This window comes from Lacerta agilis, chromosome 4 (genome assembly GCF_009819535.1).
Source record: "Lacerta agilis isolate rLacAgi1 chromosome 4, rLacAgi1.pri, whole genome shotgun sequence".
Classification (NCBI taxonomy): domain Eukaryota; kingdom Metazoa; phylum Chordata; class Lepidosauria; order Squamata; family Lacertidae; genus Lacerta; species Lacerta agilis.
Window position 1 is genome coordinate 1021295 of NC_046315.1, and position 21865 is coordinate 1043159.

General features: G+C 46.0%; 3 protein-coding genes and 3 non-coding genes across 6 annotated transcripts in view; 1 reads left to right on the forward strand and 5 right to left on the reverse strand.

Moving 5' to 3' along the window:
- The window catches only part of LOC117044871, a 628087-nt gene that overhangs the window by 423182 nt on the left and 183040 nt on the right, over positions 1-21865 (reverse strand). Inside the window, 1 exon segment of the mRNA XM_033145648.1 lies at positions 1054-2364. Within this exon segment, the coding sequence (XP_033001539.1) occupies positions 1054-2364 (1311 nt within the window).
- Positions 1-21865, forward strand: part of LOC117044870 — an 878236-nt gene that overhangs the window by 317372 nt on the left and 538999 nt on the right. The window lies entirely within an intron of this gene.
- LOC117044923 (40S ribosomal protein S11) lies at positions 14179-19011 on the reverse strand. The gene is made up of 5 exons (XM_033145721.1): positions 18891-19011; positions 17442-17573; positions 16479-16554; positions 14969-15098; positions 14179-14361 (listed from the first exon to the last, which is right to left on the reverse strand). Exons 1-5 carry the CDS (start codon positions 18903-18905, stop codon positions 14238-14240), a joined length of 477 nt encoding a protein of 158 aa, XP_033001612.1. The 5' UTR covers positions 18906-19011; the 3' UTR covers positions 14179-14237.
- LOC117046170 lies at positions 14614-14710 on the reverse strand. The gene has a single exon (XR_004426534.1). It is a non-coding gene; the product is annotated as a small nucleolar RNA SNORD35 (small nucleolar RNA).
- On the reverse strand, positions 15311-15406 carry LOC117046169. The gene has a single exon (XR_004426533.1). It is a non-coding gene; the product is annotated as a small nucleolar RNA SNORD35 (small nucleolar RNA).
- LOC117046171 lies at positions 17134-17228 on the reverse strand. Its single transcript, XR_004426535.1, has one exon. It is a non-coding gene; the product is annotated as a small nucleolar RNA SNORD35 (small nucleolar RNA).

The following is a 21865-nucleotide window of genomic DNA, read 5'->3' on the forward strand; positions in this document are numbered from 1 at the left end:
GAAGTAGAGAGAAACCAGGCAGGTGATTTTCTGCTACACCAATCTTGAAAAATTGCTGATGTGTTAACCAGAGTGAATTTGGTTGATGCAAATCCTGTGGACACTCCAATGGTAACAGGTTTCCAGTTAGATGATACTGGTGAAGCATTTTCTGATGTTAACACTGTACAGATGTATTCTAGGCAAACTGAATTTCATTGCCAGATGTTCAAGACCTGATATAGCTGTGAGCACTAATCTTAGCAGACACGCTAACAATCCTACTGTTCAGGATTGGAAGGCTCTGAAGTGCATAGCACGTTATCTGAAAGGTACTATGCACTACAGACTGTGATTCACTAATCAGAAGTCTGGAGGTTTTGAGATATTTGCAGATGCAAGTTTTGGAAGCGACACCACAGATGGCACAAGCACTTCTGGAGTGTGCTGCATGTACAACCAGTGTCTGTTTGACTGGCTGATCAACAAAGGAGGTAACTCCATCTAAAAAAAGAAAAGAAAAAGAGAGATATCTCTGGCTTGACTTGTTTTTGAGAAAGCCATGCTTTCAACCTATGTTTATGTTGTGAAACACCATGAAATCGTCAGATGAAGGGCACATAAATTTTTTAAATGATAATTAATAAGGATATTGGCAAGCTGGAACATGTGCAAATAAAGGCAACCAAGATGGTCTTATTTTATTTACGCATTTAATTAATTTCTATACCACCCTATACCAGGGATGCCAACGAATAAAATATAGAAGGGGTTTAATAAGCTCCTCCTCGCATAATCAATCACATGTGGTACATGCATGCCATTTGAATAGCAATGCCTATCAACTGGGGAGTGCCCCCTCAAATATTTTATTGGGGGGGGCAAAGATCCCTAGGCCCCTAAGAGTTGTCTTAACAGTCTCAGGACGGTTACAACATAAAAACACAAAATACAACTCTGTAAACCCCCTCCCCACCACATTTTAAAAGAGCATTAGATGTCAATCAGCCAAAGGTCTAGTTAAAAAGGTGCCTATTTGACAGACTCCTAAAGTTGTATAATGGTTTTTCCGACCTTTGAATGAATTTTTTGATGGGAAGTCAGAGAGGAGCTCTTACTGAAGCACTTTCCACACTCCACACACTGATAGGGTTTCTCCCCTGTATGAATTCTTTGATGGGAAGTGAGATTCTGGCTGTGACTGAAGCTCTTTCCACACTCCACACACTGATAGGGTTTCTCCCCTGTATGAATTCTTTGATGGGAAGTGAGATTGCAGCTCGTACTGAAGCTCTTTCCACATTCCACACACTGATGGGGTTTCTCCCCTGTATGAATTCTCTGATGGGAAGTGAGAGAGGAGCTCCGACTGAAGCTTTTTGCACATCCCACACACTGATAAGGTTTCTCCCCTGTATGAATTTTTTGATGGGAAGTGAGAGTGGAGTTCTTCCCGAAGCTCTTTCCACATTCCGCACACTGATAGAGTTTTTGCCCTGTATGAATTCTTTGATGGGAAGTGAGATTGGTAATACTACTGAAGCTCTTTCCACATTCTGCACATTGAAAGAGTTTCTCCCATGTATGAATTCTTTGATGGGAAATGAGATCAGTGCTCCTACTGAAGCTCTTTCCACATTCTGCACACTGAAAGAGTTTCTCCCATGTATGAATTCTTTGATGGGAAGTTAGAGAGGAGCTCTTACTGAAGCTCTTTCCACACTCCACACACTGATAGGGTTTCTCCCCTGTATGAATTCTTTGATGGGAAGTGAGATTCTGGCTGTGACTGAAGCTCTTTCCACATTCCACACACTGATAGGGTTTCTCCCCTGTATGAATTCTTTGATGGGAAGTGAGATTGGTGCTCCTACTGAAGCTCTTTCCACATTCCAAACATTGATAGGGTTTCTCCCCTCTATGAATTCTTTGATGGGAAGTGAGATTGCGGCTGTCGCTGAAGCTCTTTCCACATTCCACGCACTGATAGGGCTTCTCCCCTGTATGAATTATTTGATGGAAAATGAGATTGCGGCTGTCGCTGAAGCTCTTTCCACATTCCACACACTGATATGGCTTCTCCCCTGTATGAATTCTTTTGTGGAAAATGAGATCGGTGCTCCTACTGAAGCTCTTTCCACATTCCACACACTGATAGGGTTTCTCTCCTGTATGAATTCTCTGATGGGAAGTGAGAGAGGAGCTCTGACTGAAGCTCTTTCCACATTCCAAGCAATGATAGGGTTTCTCCCCTGTATGAATTCTCTGATGTTTGGTGAGATTGGAGTTCTTGCTGAAACTCTTTCCACATTCCAAACAATTATATGGTTTCTCCCCTCTATGAATTCTCTGATGGGATGTGAGAGAGGAACTGTGACTGAAGCTCTTTCCACATTCCATGCCCTGATATGGTTTCTTTCCAATCAGAATTATTTGTTGGGAAGTGGAATGGGAGCTCTGACTGTTGCTTTCTCCACACTCCAAATTTTTACATGGCTTCTCCTCTTTTGGATTTTTGTCATGGTCACCCTTGTTCTTTATTTCCAATTCATCACAATCTGCAATGGAGACAAAAACGGGTTAGAGCCTCAGGAACAAATGGAGAAGAACTGAAGGGAGTTGGGTATGTGTTCATTACCTTTGTTGTTTGTCATTAACCAACATATTCATTGTTAGACTCTGATGGGTTGTTGAATGTTGCTTGGTTTGATATAAAGTAGTGGCCAAAACTGTGGAAGCCTTTTGGGGAAAAGTGTATTTCAGAGGATTGATGGTTCATAACACCACTTTTTTTGGAGTAATATCATAAAATCATATCTCAAGGGAAAGATAATTTAATCAAGAATGTAATGTGACAAAATTTGTTCAATTATCTGTATTCTGTCAAAAGCCATAGCCAAATAACCAGAAAAAGGAAGCACAAATTGCTTAGGTTGACTTTTGTCATTGTGTTATGTGATTGTGATCAAGTTGGTTGGTTTTTTGTGTTCTTTCATTTAGTCTGTTTGTAGAACATAATAAAATTATAGAAATGGCACAAAGTTGACTGTTCACCCAGAAAGCCATGTAAAATAGTAGTATTAAGTGAACAAGGCTACAGTTATGAAGAAATTAGAAGAAAGATTGGAGAAAACTTAACAAAGCTGGCATTTCTAAATTTTTGAAGAGGTATAAGGAGACTCAGTCACTCCAAAATCAGACTGGAAAAGTCAGGAAAAGGTGCACAACACAAATGAAGACCGAAAAATTGAGAGACTGTGCCTACGTGACAGAAGAAAATCATCTGGCTGTATACAAGATGACATGGGGCAATGTAATGTGAAGTTGAATGCAAGGGCTGGTCTAAATGTTAGAATTCAAGAGCTGCCAAAAGAAAAATCGGCATTATTTATGTATGCTACAACAGCGGCAAGAATCTTGATTGCACAACATTGGAAGATGGAAGAAATACCATCAAAAGAACAAAGGCAAGAAAAACTAATGAACTATACAGAGTTGGCTAAGCTAACAGATAAACTATGAGAAGGACAAAATGGAATTTAATAGAGGTTGGTAACCATTTACAGGTTATTTGCAGAAACAACAAAATGGACTGGACTCACTGGCAGGGTTTGAATAAACGTTCACAGCTTTATTATAGTAACAGAAATTTTATGTCATGTTGCTGCTGTGTGCTAAAGATAATCTTATTCCACTGCTGGAATGGCCTGGGAATAGCCCAGACCTTAACCCAATCGAAAAGCTATGGAGCCGACTAAATAAACTTGTTAGAAGAAACCCAGCAGTTTACAGAGGCAATAATTCAATCTTGGTTTCACATTATTACAGCTGCAGAAATAAAAAAAACTTGGTTCATTCCATGGGAAGACGTTGTAAGGCTGGAATTAAAGTTTCCAAACCAAGTATTAATTGACATGGTGAGAATTTCTGCATATCTCCTTTTTTCTGTGTGTTTCACATTTCTTCTTTATGACTGATGTTCTAATAAATACTCCTTCATAAATGTTATTGCATTACATTCTTCATTAAGTTTATCTTACTACTGATTATTATTCCCAAAAAAGTGGTGTTATGAGCCATCAAACCTCAGAAATACAAAGGCTTCCACAATTTTGGCCACTAGTGTAAGTTATTCATTTTAAAGTTAATATACCGTATATCGCAGCGTACAAGACAACTTTTTAATCCCGGAAAATCTTCTCTAAAGTCGGGGGTCGTCTTGTACGGCGGCAACGTCATGCGACGCGACGCGGGGTTCCGCCCCATCGCTGGCTGCGTGCGCGCGCCGTCTCAGAGAGGGGAGGCTCTCCCCGCTGCTCCAGCCGCTGCCGCCACCTCAGCCGCCATGGAGCCCGGGCTGGGCATGGGCGGTGAGCGCGACGGGCTCCTGTACGGCGAGAGGGGAGGCTCTTCCCGCCGCTCCAGCTGCCGCCGCCACCTCAGCCACCATGGAGCCCGGGTTGGGTGAGTATACCCCAAACTCTGTTTTTTAATATGAAAAGTTGGGGGTCGTCTTATACACCCAGTCGCCTTGTACGCCACGATATACGGTACTTTTTATAAGGGATCAGATTGTTGTTATTAATGTTTCATGTTTGTATATGTGTTGGAAGCTGCCCGGAGTGGCTGGGGCAACCCAGTCAGATGTGCAGGGTATAAATAAAAATCAATCAATCAATCAATTAATTATTATTACTGCTGCTACTACCACCTGAGATTCAATAAGCCTGGCTCTTCTCTGGGATGGATTTTGTTTGGCCCAGTCATGGCATCCCCTCCATCTCCAATGTCAGTCGTCTCTTTGGTCAACCCAAGACTGACAGGAGCAAAAACAAAAACAGAAAACCTGAAGCTACTTATCTTTCCTAACAATTCTGAAGCTGACATTTAAGATGGCCTGGGCAGTTCAGAGCAGCCCAATCGTGGTATAAAAAGGCAGAACTGATGGAAGATTGTTCACAGAAAAAACTGCAATCTGCTGTTCAAGGTTTGTTGTGGGGGTGTTAGGTTTCCGTGTTGTAGGGGGCGCTGTTGAGCTCCGTGTAAATATATGAGGTTCGTCACATAGCGATATTTTTTGAATTTCCAGGCAGATATGACGATCCCACAAGGAGCCTTACCAAGAGAGGCCACGATCCCACAAATTTCCTCCATGACGTCCTTATGCAGAGCTCTCTGGTCAGGATCCAGCAACTCCCACTCCTCGTCCATGAAATGAACAGTGACGTCTTCAAAGCACACTGGACCCTGAAAGAAAAAGGGAAATGTCCTCCTCTGAGACAGCAGAAAAATGATCTGCTACACAATGCTCTGTTCTTTCCTTCCTCTTAATTGCTGCGTTGTTTCAATAGGATTGCTTTGCTGCACATTTTAATTATGGATGCTTATTTAAACGCTTTAATGGAATTATTTTATTCTGTGTTTTAATTATGGGTGTTCGTCTTTGTGCAAATAGGTAGTAATCCACCTTGTGGTTTTCAAGTCATTCTGCCTACGCAAGCATTCCAGTTTGCCAGATGGAAGGATCCACATTCTCCTCTCCTCGTGAGCTATTCTAGGGAGGTTCCCTCCCAATGTCCTAGAGCCAAATTCAAGGGGTTCATAGGGGCATGGAGAGGGGGAGGAATGGGGGGCAGGCCCCATTTTGCAGTGATGGGGCTGGCTAGGTGAATCCTGGCTACTATTTGTTATCATTTGTCCACTGCTTAGAAGCCTATTTTAGCATTCATTGATCAATCTAGAAATAAAAGAAGCCTAGTCTGGATGGCCATCTGTCTTGGATGATCTAGCTGAGATTCCTGCAATGCAGGGGGTTGGACTTGATGACCCTTGGGGTCCCTTTCAACTCTAGGATTCCATGAAAACTGCAACTACAGATAAATCCTACTGGCGACGTTCAGAAGGCTGGTGTCACAGAGTTAGATGGGCAGGAAATCCCACAGTTCACAGCTGGAGTTAACTCTTTATCAGCAAGAACACTATATTCACAGACTTGGCTGCGTTTCAGGCTGAATGAGAACAGCAGCTCATTCCCGGAGGGTCCGTCAGTTTGCACTGGCAATCAATTAATCGGCTAGTTTTCCAGGTGGAAGTTTCTTTATTGCGGAGGTATGTGAAAAGTGAGATAATATAGTGCAAAGGTGCTCTGTTGAGTATTCTGTTAGAGAGGTTTGCCATGAAGTGCAGCTTTCATGCCTTGGTTTATATATTTGAGTGGAGTTTATATACTATTAGTAAGAGAAGATAAGGTTTATAAGATAGCAGTTTTGATGAGTGAGTTGTGTCTTTTCATTAACTGTGTCAGCTATCATAGGTAGAGTTTTGTTTTATAATGTGAGGGACTACATTTAGTTTGAGAAAGTTGAGTTGTTGTTTTTCTAGGACTCAGGATAGCGTTCTACTAGCCACAGATTTGCTGGGCTTAGAAAGTTTGGTTAGATTTCCATTTAAAAATACCCAGAATCCTTTCTCCTAGGTATCATGTCAGAGGAAATAAAAAGAATGGTCAGACCAATATTTATGTATGCGACTACAGCAGGAAGGTAATATTTATTGCCAAAAATTGGAAAAGCAGCAATGACCCAACTAAAACAGACTGGCTATCTAAAATTATGGAATATTTCCATATTGCCGAACTAACAGGGAAGATAAGAGGAGATGATTAGAGTGAAAGGAGAGTAAAGTCAAGACAGAAGAAGAGACTAAAGAAATAACAAAATGCGTTTAAGCTAATTGGAAAAATAAAGTAGCGTAACAAGAATGGCTGGAAGTCAAGTCACTTGGTAGGTGTCTGTGTGGGGTAGCTGTATTGGTATGTTGATCTGTATAGTATAGGAAGGTATTATATAATGTAGGTAGTATGTTTTATGTTATGAAAATAAGGCAGTGTGTTGTGTATGTGTATATGTAAATGTATGTGTTTTATATGTTAATAAAATGAAAAGAAAAGGGGGGGGGAGAACAGCAGCTCATTCCCTGAGCATATTCCTTCACAAAAGCAGTTGCCGAGAGTGAAGGCCCCCAGCTCCCCCCAGCTTTCTAAGTCCCCTCCTCTCTGGGGTCTCTTGCAAGTGATCCAACAGTGTGCCAGTGTGCAGCCTGCCTTTCCTCCTCCATTGTCAGACGTCTCCTGGCTCTGAGAGACAAACAAGGAGGGTGGCTTCTGGCAAAAGGAGAGGGAACCACGAGTGGCTCCTCCTTCTCCTGACTCACCTCTGCCTCTCGACCTCCCTCCTCCCATTCGCCTCCTTCCTCTTCTGCCTCTCATTCTGCACTGCATTCTGCCACAGAGTCTCCCAGCTCACTAAGCCCTGTAACCTCGTCAGCTTCTGACACATCCTCTTCCCAGGCTTCTCCATCTTCTCCCTCTGACTGCCCATCCTTCTTCTACCTCCACTTCTTGGGCTCTGAGCCATCTTCCCTTCCTGGTTCCCCGGCTGCTTCCTCCCACCATTCCTCTGTGCCCAACCAGTCCATGACATTGCTCCATCCCTTGGCCTCTGTCCCCACAAGGCAGTTTCCCCTGACCTGATCTGGTTCCACAGCCGCTGCTTCCCTTCTGCCCCCATGAAAAGACGGATCAGGAGGTCTTGCTGGCATCATTCTGTCACCTGCAAGAGAAAAAAGGTAAACAGGATACCAGGAGTCCCTGCTTCTCTCACAGGTGAAACAGGGCATCTCTAACTACAGATGGGCCTTTGAGGAAGCCTTACCTGCTGAGAGCATTTGGAGGTCTGTGCCTATTTCATATGTCAGTTGTGCGGAAATACATCTCCCCTTCTCTGGACCCTTGTTCCCAATAGTCCCCCCCCCCAAAACAAGAAGAACCCCCCCCACACACACAGATTAGTTGGAAAAGCAACTGAATGAGACCAAATGGAGAAAAGCCACCTTCCTCCTTACCCAGTGGCCTCTCTCTGGTGTCCAACGGAGGCCTCTCTGCCTCACAGGAATCCAGGTCCATTTCTGCAAAATGATCCTTTCCCTGAAAAGGAAACAAGGATTCAAAACAGAGAATGAATGGTGAGAAATATTAGAAAGTGAATGACAAAGACAAAAACGTTCAGGGTGTTAGATCTCATTCCATGGATGCTTTCCCCAAAAAAGGATGGGCCATCAGCAGACCATTATGGGATGTTCTCTGTCCTGTTTGGAGCCCCTTGGGAGAATCCAGAGGAAAGTCTCTCTCACCTGCTTTCTCTCCTCTGCCTGACTCAGGAGGAAACCTTCGGCCAGGGCCACCGCCTGGGAACTGGTCTCCGCTCCGCATTCCCTCACCCAGCTCTCCATCTCTGGGGGAAGGACAGCCAGGAACTGCTCCAAGATCACCAGGTCCAGCATCTCAGCTTTCGTGTGCCTTTCTGGCTTCAGCCACTGGTGGCAAAAGTGGTAAAGTCGGCTGCAAATCTCTCGGGGTCCTTTGGCCTCCTGGCAGCAGAACTGCCTCAACTGCTGGCTCTGAATCTCTGAGCGGAGGGTGTCCTCCTCACCCAGGATCTTCTGCACAGAGTTTTCCCAGAATCCCCCACTGCTCCCAGTTTGGATGGCATGGCCTCTTCCTGCTTCAGGGCCAGCTGAGTCTCGCTCATCCATCTGTGGTCTCAGGAAGCCTCTGAGAGATCAGAAGGAACCCTTTGGTCTTCTGCCAAGTTCTGTCTGTCTGAATGAGAGGCTCTAGCAAATCCTACAAAGCAAATACATTGTTCTGTTACAGAATTTGTAGGTCAGGAGAGGAAAATGGTTCCCTGAGTAAGCATGGATGAGTTTTGCTAGGAAACAAGACTGGATGGCGAAACCATGAGCTATCTTTTTAAAAAGAAAGAGGAGGAAGAGGAAAAGAAGTAAGTCTGTAGCCTTGTAGCAATGCAAAATGTGGAGGCAAGTGAACAGATTAATGTGAGATGAATCAGCCTGGTTGTTCCTGCCTTCCAGTCAATGCATGAAGTCAGAACTGACTGACAAGGGAGTAATTTGTATCCTGTGAAAAATGGATGCTTGACTCTAGTGGGGGTCCTCAGGAGTTGCTCCCCCCCCCCCGCTTCTGTCTCCTTTTCTTGCAGTTGGGACTCTCTCCTGCTCTCAAGACAGACGCCTGGGGTGGGGTCCCCTTTTCTTTGCTCTGAGGGCCAGGTATGTATCTGGCCAACACCCTGAGGGCCAAGCGGATGGGGACAAAGACATCTCCCTTGAAATTTAGGCAGGAAATTTATTATTGTTATTCTATTAGATTGCTTAACACACACACACAGCCATTGGTGCCAAGGTCCCTGGAGGCTCAGTGAGTATCAGCGCCCATTTCCGGCTGGTTTTCCAGCAACAATCCCTTTGGGACAGAGAGGATGTGGTCCTGGGATGCCCTGCTCTGGGTGCGAGGGGATTGCTGCAGTGGCCTCCGTGTGGAGCTGCCCTTGGAGACACTGGGAAACTGGTTTGCAATGCAGCAGCCAGACTATGGGATGGGATCCCTCTCTTTATTCCTGCCCTTTCTCTCCCCCCTTTCCTTCCTTCCTCGTCCAGCTTTGGAAAACCATTTGCCCATGTTTCCTCTGTTGTGCAATGACGCTGAGCGACCTCACACAGAGTCAAAGTCCCAGGGACTCCTTTGTTGGAAGAAGGGAGATTTCGTGGGATCCATTTGGGATCCTGTGATCTCCCGGAAGGAGAGCGTTGCAGACCTGGCCCCTCCCTGGCAGGCCCCTCTCTCTCCTCCCCCTGCATGAGCAGACCAGGCCCCCCCCCAGGCTGGCCCCCTCCCCTGCTGCAGCCCTGGGACCCCCACCGCCTCCCCACTCACCAGATCCCAGGAGGGGACAGCCAGGCAGCCCTGGCAGGAGAGGGAGGGGCCTGGGCTCTGGAGGACCTGGCCTCCTCTCTCTCGCTTCCTGTCCTCTCTAGGAAGGCAGCTCGGTTCCCTTTAACCCTTGCAAAGCCGAGTCCACCTAGCTCTGCCTTCTGCATTGCACACTTCCAGAGATGCTTTTATGGGGACCCCCCCTTTCCCTTCCCTTCCCTTCCCTTCTGGAGCAGTGATGGCGAACCTTTTAGAGACCGAGTGCCCAAACTGCAACCCAAAACCCACTTGCCCCTTGCCAACACGGCAGTTTAACCAGTATATCTCATGTCTTTCTGTGTGTTTCACGTTTCCTCTTTATGACTGCTGTTGTAAGAAATAATCCTTCATAAAAGTTATTGCATTACATTCCTCATTAAATTATCTTTCCACTGATATATGATTTTATGGTACAACTCAGTGCTTTTTTTCTTTTAAAAAAAAGTGTTTAGGGGTACTCTCATTTTGCCTCAAGAAAATCACCACGGGGATAATAAATAGTTTAATCGGGAAAAATATATACAGTTAATTTCTTCTCCCGTTAAATTCACAGACTGTTTATGGGTATGTGTCCCCCTGCGTCCCCACAGGTGAAAAAAAGCACTGCCATCACTCCAAAACAAAGTGGTGTTATGAGCCATCAAACCTTGGAAATACATTTTTTCAGAAGGTTCCGTCCATGGGGTCACCAAGAGTCGGACACGACTGAACAACAACAACATACATACACTGGAGGGATGTACTAACAGCTACCCTCTCCCAATTTTTAATATGATGACGATGATAATAATAATAATAATAATAATAATAATAATAATAATAATAATAATAAATAATTTATTTGTACCCCCACTCTGGGCGGCTTCCAACAAATATTAAAATACATTAAAATGTCATACATTAAAAACTTCACTAAACAGGGCTGCCTTCAGGTGTTTTCTAAATGTCAGGTAGTTGTTTCTCCTGTTGTTGTTGTTATATTTTGCCGTTTCTTCGGCTGCCATTTGATCACAGCCTCCAAGGAATGAATTCCTCTGTTGGCTTCCGGGGAAAGCCCAGCGAACATGTAAACCCAGCAGCCCCATCTTATGTTGCCATCTTTATACACTTACTGACCTGGGAGTTAAGCCCTGCTGAACTCAAGGAAGCTTACTCCCAAGTAGGAAAAGCAGACTGGCTCTGAGTGCCCTAGGTTTGCTTCCACTGCCCTAACATGTCCACTGTAGGAATGTTGTACTTGACTGCTGTAAGTTTCACATCCCCCATTTCTCCCAGTCAGTTTTGCCATTTCGTCAGCTCTCACGAACTCTTTGACGAGGATGCTAGCGGCTGCCGGAACCTCCATTGCTCCAAAATAGAAAATCTTATTTATTTCAGTTATTCCATCTCTATTCCACCTTTTCCTCCCCAAGGTCACCCCAGGGAGCTTCATGACTGGATGGAGATTCGAAGCCTGGTCTCCCAGGTCATAGGGTCCAACACCCAAACCTCTACCCAGCACTCAAAACCTGACATGATTTCCAGATTTCACTATGGTATAGAAATGTGTGGATTTCAGATTAGCTGAAAAAATAATTTATAAATTACTTGCTGCCAAAGGCTTGGGTGACCCTGTACAAGTCCCATGCCGCCTGGTGGGATTTTATCTTATGTGCAACAAATGGAACAAAAATTTTAAAATTCCTTCCAGTAGCACCTTAGAGACCAACTAGGTTTGTTATTGGTATGAGCTTTCGTGTGCATGCACACTTCTTCAGATAATTATTATTATTATTTGTTTCAACGATGGCAGACCAACATGGCTACCTACCTGCAACAAATGGAAGACACACACAACTCCCTCTCTGAAGTGCAATGTGAAATTTGGCTTTCCTGAAGGTCTAAAGGACTCGGTCAACCTAATATTAAGTAAATAAGGTAAGACAAAGGTTTCTCTCCATATGAACCTCCTGAGACTTTGGGCTGCTTCTGGATGCAGCTGAAACTCAGTGGCTGGAAGTGCCTTTGAGCAACTGCAGATGGTTCGACATTCCTGGACCGGGAGAGCCTGGCCACAGCAGCTCACGCCTTCCTTTCTTCAAGGCTGGATGACCACAGTGCCCTCCATGTGGGGCATCCCTTGCACTGGATCCAGAACCTGCACCTGGTGCAGAATGCTGCAGCACGATTGCTGTCCAGAGCAAGGCCTTCTCGGCATGTGACCCTTTGGCTCAGAGGGCTTCACTGGTTGCCCACCGGCTACCAGGACCAGTTCAAGGCCTTTCCGTTAGCATAGGGGCCCGTTTCCCCTTGAGATCCCCTCCTTACCCCACAGGTGCCTCCTCGACCGCTTCAACTACAGGTACCACGCAAGACCTCAATTTTTTAGTAGGGCAGCAGACCCTTTGGAACTCCCTGCCTCTTGAAATCAAGCACGTGTCTCCCTCCCACCTTTTTGGGGAACCTGCTAAAAACATGCCTGTGCAGGTGCTTAGAAAGTTCAGCTTTTATTAGCATTTAAACTTTTTAATAATAAGCATGTTTTAAAGTACTGCTGTACATTTTTCATGATTTCAGCGAATTTTTTTGTAAACTGCCTTGAGGGTTTTACCATCAAGTGGTGTAAACATTTTATGAAATAAATAAATGATCACCAAACTTGCTTTTTCAAACATCCCCCAAAATACCCATTTCCCCATGAGTCCGTTAGGCTGGTTTAGATGCATTCCTTGGCAATGTTAGCTTAATCATAGCTCCTGGCCTACCCATAGGGCACATCCTCCCTGTGAAGGGGCTCCCTGCCGATGGACCGACACACATCATGCTCAAACCGGTTACAAGGTGGAAGGGCAATGCGCTCTGCTTATGTTCTTGCTCTGCTTGATAGCTTTGGTGGCAGGTGCATCTTTACCCTGACCTTTCCACTCATGAGATACCTATTTTCAGGATGCACACTACCGTCACTGAAATCAGATTCAACCATCATTATTTTTTAACTTGCCCTGGGACCTGCTGATGGGCAGGAAATAAGAAGAAGAGTTTGGATTTGATATCCCGCTTTATCACTACCCTAAGGAGTCTCAAAGCGGCTAACATTCTCCTTTCCCTTCTTCCCCCACAACAAACACTCTGTGAGGTGAGTGGGGCTGAGAGACTTTAAACACCCCATTATGGTTTTAAGGCATCTGTATCCTACCCCACCACTTTTAGATGAAAGGCAGACTATGAAACTTAGAATAACAAGCTTCTGCTTCCTAAGTTTTCATGATTCTGCGTTTGCCTGCCTCTGCTTCCGATTGGCTGCAGGAGTGTCCGGCAGCCAAGTGGAAGCTACGGAAGACGTTTGGCTTCCGAAAATCGAACTGGAACACTCACTTCTGGGTTTCGATCATTCGGGAGCCAAGGCATTTACGCTCCAAGGTACAACTCTACTATGTGGCTAGTCACCAGGTGAGAACGAATGCTGGTTGCTTGTTGTGGCTCTCCTGAAATCATGTGTGCTCTTGAACCAGTTTTAGCTGTTTGTGTCTAACATGGAATGACAGATAATTGGTCAATGAACATTTAATTTCTTTGATGAGTGGCATCTCACTGCTCTACAATCATTTGGAAGCCCCAGCATGATGCCAGTCCCTTTCCAAACTCCAGATACTTAATCTGCAGCAGCATTGAGACCTCTTCATTAAATTAGGTTTGCAATGCTTGCTTCCCCAATATTAGTGTTGTAGTTAAGGAAACACTATTCTAAGCCATTTTACCCAGGCAAGAACAGTCTCCAGAGGTTCTATAAGAAACACAAGTGGTATTAAAAAACAAAACAAAAAAATGTTTCTCAAAAATCCAATCAACTCCCCTGCTGGTGGGTTAGATATGACTAGCAAACCCCTTTTTGCCCTTCAAAACATAACTACCAGGCAGCCTTACTTTCAAGTAATGCAGATGAAACACAGGGGCATTTATCCACGCCAGAGCAACAGATGAGCATGGTTCCTTTAACTCTGAAAGCCTATCCTAAAAAAGAAAATAGCCAGGTCACCAGCACAATCATCTACGCAGATTTCTTGCAAGGCAGCAAAGCTACAGATTATTTTCAGTGTTACTAGAAATGAAAGGAGCTGCTGCCTGCCTAACAATTGAAGGACTTGCTGTTCTTCTTTAGAATTAACTTCCCACCATGAAGATTTCCCACTTTAGGTACAATGCTTAATTGCTACCCTTACTGGCACTTGATTTACCAACGGCACCCTTATTTGTTTCTAGGCATGCCTTACAGAGTTCTCTTTTCACAGAACAAATTCTGGCAGCAGCAGATGATACAAGCAGATGGGATGTGCCGCAAGGGAGTTGTGTCCCCTACCCCCCAAAAAACTCCTTCCCCAGAAGTAACAAAATCAAAGGTCTTTACAAAAGGTTTATTTGAGCATCCCAAGGAGAGCCACGGGGAGCCACTTTAGAATTTCTGGAACTGCTTCTTGGTGCCGGCAGCCTTGGTCACCTTGAGGACGTTGAACCGGACCGTCTTGCTGAGAGGACGGCACTCGCCCACTGTCACAATATCTCCAATCTGCACATCCCTGGAAACATGAGAAAGTAACAACTTTAGGGCAGGGATGTAGGAAAGAGAGCGTGTATTGAGGGAAAGAAGGGCTTGTTAATTTTTTTTTTTTTTTACAGAATGCAAACTAAGCCTGAAGGAACATGAAAAGACCAATCAATCAATCAATCAATAGCGGCAGATGTGTTGAACAGTTTATATGATCCCTAAAACAAAAATAAATAAAAGGCCAATTCTGATGACAAAAAACCCCACCTTCCAACTGAGCAAGCTTTATGGTTCAGTGACTGCCAGACTGGCATTTTCAGCAGCCTCTCATTCACCAGAGAGAGCTAGGAAGACCATCGTGAGTTTGTACATCATCACCAACATGCTTGCTAGACCAAACACAAACCCAGTTACAAGTTCTGTAATTTGCTCTAAAAGAGGGCTACAAGTGTACAGGGGCAAAAATAACTGGTGCTGTTCTTTGTGTGTTGTAATTATTTGATCTGTCTCAGCTTACAGCACGCAGCAGGAACTGATCTGCAAACCTTATGCGATTTTCTATAAAGACCTGGAGGAACCAGATAAAACAATATCTGTGCAAGGTCTGGGATGGCAGCTAGAGACCCGCACCCTCTCACCTGAAGCAAGGGGACAGGTGCACAGACATGTTCTTGTGCCGTTTCTCAAAGCGGTTGTACTTGCGGATGTAGTGCAAGTAGTCCCTGCGGATCACAATGGTGCGCTGCATCTTCATCTTGGTGACCACGCCTGAGGGGTGGAGGGAGAATGGAAGACGAATGAGACACCCACTCTGCGAAGGAACAGGCCTGCCTCTGTCCCCCACCCCCTTCCCCCAGGGATGCCTGGGTGTGAGTGGTGGGATGGCAGAGGCACAAAATACCACACTAAAGTGCATTTAGGAGGCTCAATTCAGATGCAGCAAACCTAAAGGTAAGAAAAGCACACCTGCTCCTCAGTCCATTCAAGCACCATCAGTTAAGCCACAAGGCAATTTCGTCAGAACCCTGTTCACCATGGGGGCTCAGCAGACCATCGTGAGAAAAACATCACTTGCAGCTTGAGAACTGTTGGGAACAGATGTGCAGCACCTCTGGGCTATTGGCAACAAAATATGGCTCTGCCACACAGCTCTATGGGGAAACGCCCCAAATAATCATTCAGCTGATCTGTTACAAGCTCACCACTTCTCACATGGAATCAAACCAGATGAGGAACTTGGGGGACCTTTCGGATGTTGCTGGACTCCCCACACCAATCAGCCTCAGCCAGCACGGCCCACGGCCAGGGATCACGGCAACTGTGGCCCAACAGTATCTGGAGGACAAAGGCTCCTCACCTCTGCTTTAAGACTCAATCTAGCTTCCCGGTTACAATAAGGTAGTCAAAAGTAACAAACTTGACCAGTAAACCCAAATAAAGTCCCAATTGCTTCATTTCCCCAAATGGGTCTAGATGTCAAAAGATCATTGGAAAAATGGCCACACCAAATCTGATTACAGAAATCTGGTTTATGAATCCTGAAAACAAAAGGAAAGGGGTTACATCCAAGGCATAAGAATCTTCACTTGCCCTGCATAAACTCCCTGCTCTGCCCTGGGAGAAGTTGCTGCCTTGAAGACAGCACTACCATGTGGCGGTAAAGTGGCATCTATCATCATTGCTGATCAGACACCACGTTCCTTGCTGGGGCTGATGGGAGTGGCCCATCCATACTGTGAGGGCCACAGGCGCCACACCTCTGGAACCCAAGGTTTCCTTTTCCATATGGGACTTTTAAATGCGCACTTGATTTACCTTCATTGCAATATGAGTGTGTACTTCACACTGCTTCAAAACTCACCTTCTGTATTGTTTTTAACTGCTTTGATTGTACAAGTATTGTACAAACTGTTTTTATTGAACAAATGCACCTCTACAAAGCACACAATGGCTTATTGCTGCGCTGGCAAAATTCAATGCACATATCAGTGTTAAACTTCTCGAAGGTTCACAAACGGTGCCACAGATACATGCAGGAAATGAAAGTATTTTCAGTAAGCAAATCCACTATGGGGCTCAAGAAAAACAAGAGGTAAGTATCCACATCTAGTACTCTGTGGCTTTGAACAGAACAGAACCTCCTCCTACCTGATAAAATACGGCCCCGAATCGACACATTGCCAGTGAAAGGACATTTTTTGTCAATGTATGTTCCTTCGATGGCCTGGATGCAAAGAGAGAGTTATCAGAACAAGGTAGGAGACAACACAACCACAATGAAGGACCGCCTTTCTGCTCATATAATTACAGTAATAGTCCTCCCTGTTAAGGCCTGTCCCCATTTCTTTCCCAGCCAGAGACAACCTGAAAGGAGGGCTGCTTCTCAGCCTGCCTCCTAATGTAGTTCTGTTCTCAGCTTGACTTCAGCTGATGATGGCAATGAAATAAAAGTTCTCACTGAAGGGGTAAAACCTACATCTAGGCTGCTACTTCAGCCAGGAAGTGTGTGTATCTACACTGATCTTACATCATAGAAACTTCCTGCAAAACCCATCCCCACAAATCCTTGTTTAGAGACAAGGATCATGGCTGAAAAGGCCAAGCAAGAACCTTTCTCCGATACATTAGTGTTAGGTGCAGAAAACGCATCTCTTGGAAGGAGGCACATCCCACTATGTGGATGCCAGCAATAGCAGTCCAGCCCAGAGACAGAAAGGTTTGCCACTTTGATGATATAATCATATCCTAGATGCAAGAGCCTGCTGTATGAAGAATTAGCCAGGCCTCTTGCTTTTGTGCACATGAGCTGACTTCAGTAAGGTCCTCTTGGACACTTTCGTCAAAGCCCCTTCACCATTGGGGCTTGGAAGACCATCGTGAGAATGTACATCATACGTCAGCAAAGGGAAACTATCCTACTGTTTTAAACATTTGGCCTGATGACTCCACCACATATAGTAATTATTTTGAGTGCACAGATTTGTACTCAAGTTTCCACAAGGGCAAGTATAAAAGTGGAAATGTAGTCTACCTTTGTGTATTATTTTACAAACTTCACAGGGCTTAACAAGCATCCTCCCATTGGCCCAAACTGCCTTCTAAGCTCGATACCTCTTTGGGGGTCTTGAAGCCCAGACCAATGTTCTTGTAGTAGCGGGGGAGTTTCTCTTTGGCAGTCTCTCCCAAGAGCACACGTTTTTTGTTCTGGAAGATTGTGGGCTGCTTCTGATACGCCCTCTCAGTCTGCAGGTGAGAAAAAAGAAACAAAAAATGGGTTTAGGAAGGAAGAACATAAGACTAGATCGTCGTAAGGGTCATTAGCAGATGAGCTGCTTCTGTGCAAAGTCCACAGGCAGCTCCTTTGGCTCTTCTTTCTAGTAGGATACGCTACAACATGGACAGGGTGCCGAACTGCACCACAACAAACACTCTAGCAAACATTGTATGCTAAATGGACTAGTTGGCTGCTTTGGGAAGTAGTCTTGGCTAAAAAGCAAGCTGTAGAAGCTGTAACTCCCTTTAACAGAAAAATTGTGCCATCGGGCCTATAGGAGCTAAGAGGATGGTTGTTTGGCATGTTGAAAAGTATATTTGGGGTGGGTGCTTGCAAGATGGAATGGAGCACCCTAGAAATGGGCCATGGTTCGCCAGACACATCCTGCTCCATGTGAGTATTAGAAGCCGTGTGACCCCAAGTTTGAGCATCTTAGGAAACTGTTCCCAGAAGCAAGAGGGACAAGGTGCCATTAGGAAGGTAGCACATACATACAAGCTGGGCCCCCAATTACCTTAACAAGGCATAGCAATTAACTTGGCGTTGCAGAGAATAGTCCCCAGGAAGCAGCAGTCCTCTTGCGACAGAAAGGAGCTGCTGAGCCTAACCAAGCACAGGTACTTTCTTCCTCTGGCCCTGGGAAGCCCCCCCCCCCTCCGCTTTGCCAGCTGCTTTGCATGGATGAGGGCAAATTCATGGAGGAGAGGGTCATCGGGTGCCCTCTACAGTTTGAGGCAGAGCTGCCCTTGTGTTCCTGCTTGCTGCCTTCCAGCCCCTGTGAGAACACGATGCTGGACCAGGTGAGACCTTTCCGGCCTGATCCAGAACCCTCTTCTCATCCTCTTAGAGGGGAGAGCACGATTGTGACCGATTTCCCGCTCCCCATAATGGGCTGCAGCGCTGCCCCCTCCCCCCCCCCGGTCTCAGAAAGGGGGTCAAGGGCCGTTTCCTAAGCCCGGATTTTGGGGGCGGGGTCTCGACCTGCGGGCCACGAGGGCGAGCAGAGCAGCCTTGCAGGGCCGCCTGAGCGGGGGAAGGGGGAGGCAGTCGAGGGACGGTGGCCTCCTAGACCCTCCTGCTGCTGCTGCTGAGGGAGGAGGGAAGGCGGCCTCGGAGGCCTCAGGGCGGGAGAAAGCAGGAGCCCCCCTCCCCACTCACTCAGCCCTCCACCAATTAATCCCCCCCCTTAAAGGAGACGGCACCCCCCCAGCCGCCCCCTCCCCCGTTGCTAGGGGACCCGCAGTCTCTCCCCCTCCCCCCCCCCCGTCACTGGGAGCCGCTCCGACCTGCGTGTCCGCCATCTTGGCCGCGCGAGGCGAAAGGAGGATGCGCGGGGGATGACGGGAAACTTATCGCCGTGAGGGGGTGGGGGCGGAGAAGGAGCCGCGGGAAGTGACGTCGGCTGAGCTCCTCCGTCCCCACCATACAGAGCGGTGGGGCGGGGAAAGAGGCGGGCGGACTAGTAGGCGGAGCGAGCGAGGAGAGGCGCCTCTTCGCCCTGACGTCATCGCGTTGAGCGAAGGCGGGTAGGAGGAGCGCTCAGTTTCCCCCGCTGAGGCCGCGCCCCCTTCTTCCCTAAGAGACGCCGCGGCGGCCATTGCTGTGTGGGGCGTCGGCGCGCGCAGCATGGTCGCGAGACGCGGGAAGGCAGAGGGGGGGGAGGGGCAGAAGAACCTGAGGAGAAAAATATTTTTTTTTAAAAAAAACCTGTTTAAATGCTGCTGAAGAGAAAAACTTCCCACATTTCCTTTCTACCCGTAAAACGGAACATAGCAGCCACTCCTTTATTTTTTTTTAAGTTATGTATTTTTAGGCGATGCCTTTCCGTCGCTTTGTGTGAGAGGAAAGTGAGGCGTTTGTGGCGCCGCGGTGGGGCCTGTGCCCAAAAAAGAGGCCTCCCGTGACAATCCTGAGGGAAATTTATATGTGTTATTTATATAATAAATAATAATAGGGCGGGGGGACGAGACTCATGGCAGCTTTGAGGGAACGGAAATGCCACACAGTTCGGTCTAATTTGGCATTGATTTGGAAAACTTACAAATATTTGGCGAAATAAAATAATGAAAACGGCGCAGGTGAAATGCAGCTGTGCTGAAAGGCAGAGAAGGTGATTGGTTAAAAAGCAAGTGTAGCCTAACAATTAAAATGGTGGTGTGGGCGGAAATGCAGGTCCTAAAATTAAAAGACAGAATAAAACACTCTTTGCCATCCTGCGGCTCTCGCTATTGCCAAGTTAGCAGTTAAAAAACCCCCCAATGCTACATGCTTATTTTATTTATCTGGTGACATTTATCAATTTCTCGATTGGGGGGGGGGAATTGCCAACACCTCCAAGCAGTTTACAAAACAAAACAAAAAAGCCTAATAAAACAATTAGCAAAAACAACATTTTCCAAAATGTTGACAGGAGTTTAAATGTTTGTTTTATTTATTCCATAAATTTTATATACCACTTGATTGTAACAAGCAAACCTCAAAGCAGTTTACAAAAGCACCCCTTAAGAATATTGCTAAAAACCATTAAAACTTTTAAAAAAGAAATGTGAACTGAAAAAGGCTGAAGTGGGTTTATTGTTTTTGGAGGGAGCCAGGATGCAATTTAGACTCCCAGGTGCCCATAATCTCAGAGGTCAGGATGTCTCCCAGCCGCCTTTGTCCAGCTGCCAGCACATCTGTAGGCTCCGGTGAAGGAGACTTTTAAGTATTTTACGGTCTTTTTGGAAATGCGTCCCCGTGGAACTTAACTGCTACATAAGCGTTTAAAAATAAAACTTTTGAATAGTTAACAATAGACGATAAGCAAAACATTTAAACTTACACCAGCTTTCTAAACATCTGGACAGGCTCGTCTAGACAAAAATGTTTTTAGCAGAAGGTCGAAAAGAATACAGTGTGGTTGTCTTGAAACTTCTGTGACAGTACTAGAGAGGGAGATCATGCTTTCTCCTTGGAAGCATGTAGGCCAGCAACCCCAGGAGCATGTGGCCATTCATTTGTTTGGAAATCCAACTACAAAAGCTTTTTCCAGGTCTTGCAACCTCCTCAAAAGCTTTTGAACACACAATGTTTGATATGTGGTGGTGGTGGGAATCCCCTGTATGAATTAGAACCATATGCAGTTTCACCTAACACACATATTTTGCTAAGCGTATTTCCCCTGATGTATCTTTGTATGTTGTTTTCAGTGATGTATGCATTTGCTCACACGCTTTCCCCAGTACATGCATTCTTATACCCATAACTTGGTTGGAGAACTGCATTGCAAAATCTGGAGAAGTGTGAATTTTGAAGGGTGCCTGGCGCGAAGATCCCCTCATGCTCCGCCAGGCAGGGCCAGGCGCAGGGGGCAGCCGGAGGGCACGGTGCAGCGGGCGGGGACACCGAACCTGTGCTCTGCCAGGCAGGGCCAGGTGCAGAGGGGCGGGTGGGGATGCTGCCAGCTGTGCTCCACCTCCGCCTCTGCCTGCTCGGCTGAAGCGGCGGTGCGGCGCTGCCGTCCAGGGAGCCCTGGAAGCAGCGCTGACGGGAGGCTTGCCGATGGCCTCCCTGAGTCCGCAGCCCGAGAAGAGGTGGGCAAGAGCAGCACTGCTGGCGGGGCTGGAGGGCGCAGGTGTCCTCCTCAGGCCGTGGCGCCGTGGTGCCTTGCGCCAGTAGCCTCAATGGCTAAGACATCCCTGACTGCATGTTAGTTAGGTTTGCCTTTAGATGCAAACTGAATCAAATTTCATCTCTATCCGTAGGCCATTGTGACGTATGCCCTGGTATGTGTGCCTGGAGCCTGGAGTTGGTGCAGAATGCTGAGTTCATGGTGGTGAGTAGGGCCCTTTACCAGGCACATATATCCATGCTAAAGGAGCTACACTGGCTGCCTGTTAGTCAGCAAGCCAATATTAAGGCCATGTGTGTGTGTAAGCCCTAAACAACTCTGTACAAGTTGTTCTTATTGTTATTTATTATTTTCTAAAGCAGTGTCTCAATTTACACACTATATAATTAAAAACAGGCAAAAACAGAATACAAATTCATTTAAAACAATGAAGTTTTGTGGTAAAGATCCAACTGAGAAAGTCTGTTGGAACAAAAATGTATCCAGACATTTCCAGAATGTGCAGATAGCAGGCACCTGCTGTTATCTTGAGAAGTACCCTATTCCACAGACCTAGGACAGCCGTTCTAAAAGCCTTGCTCTGAGTCACTGTGGAGGAGGCTTTTGAGATCTTTGAAACTTGCAAAATAAACTCCCTTGCAGACTACAATG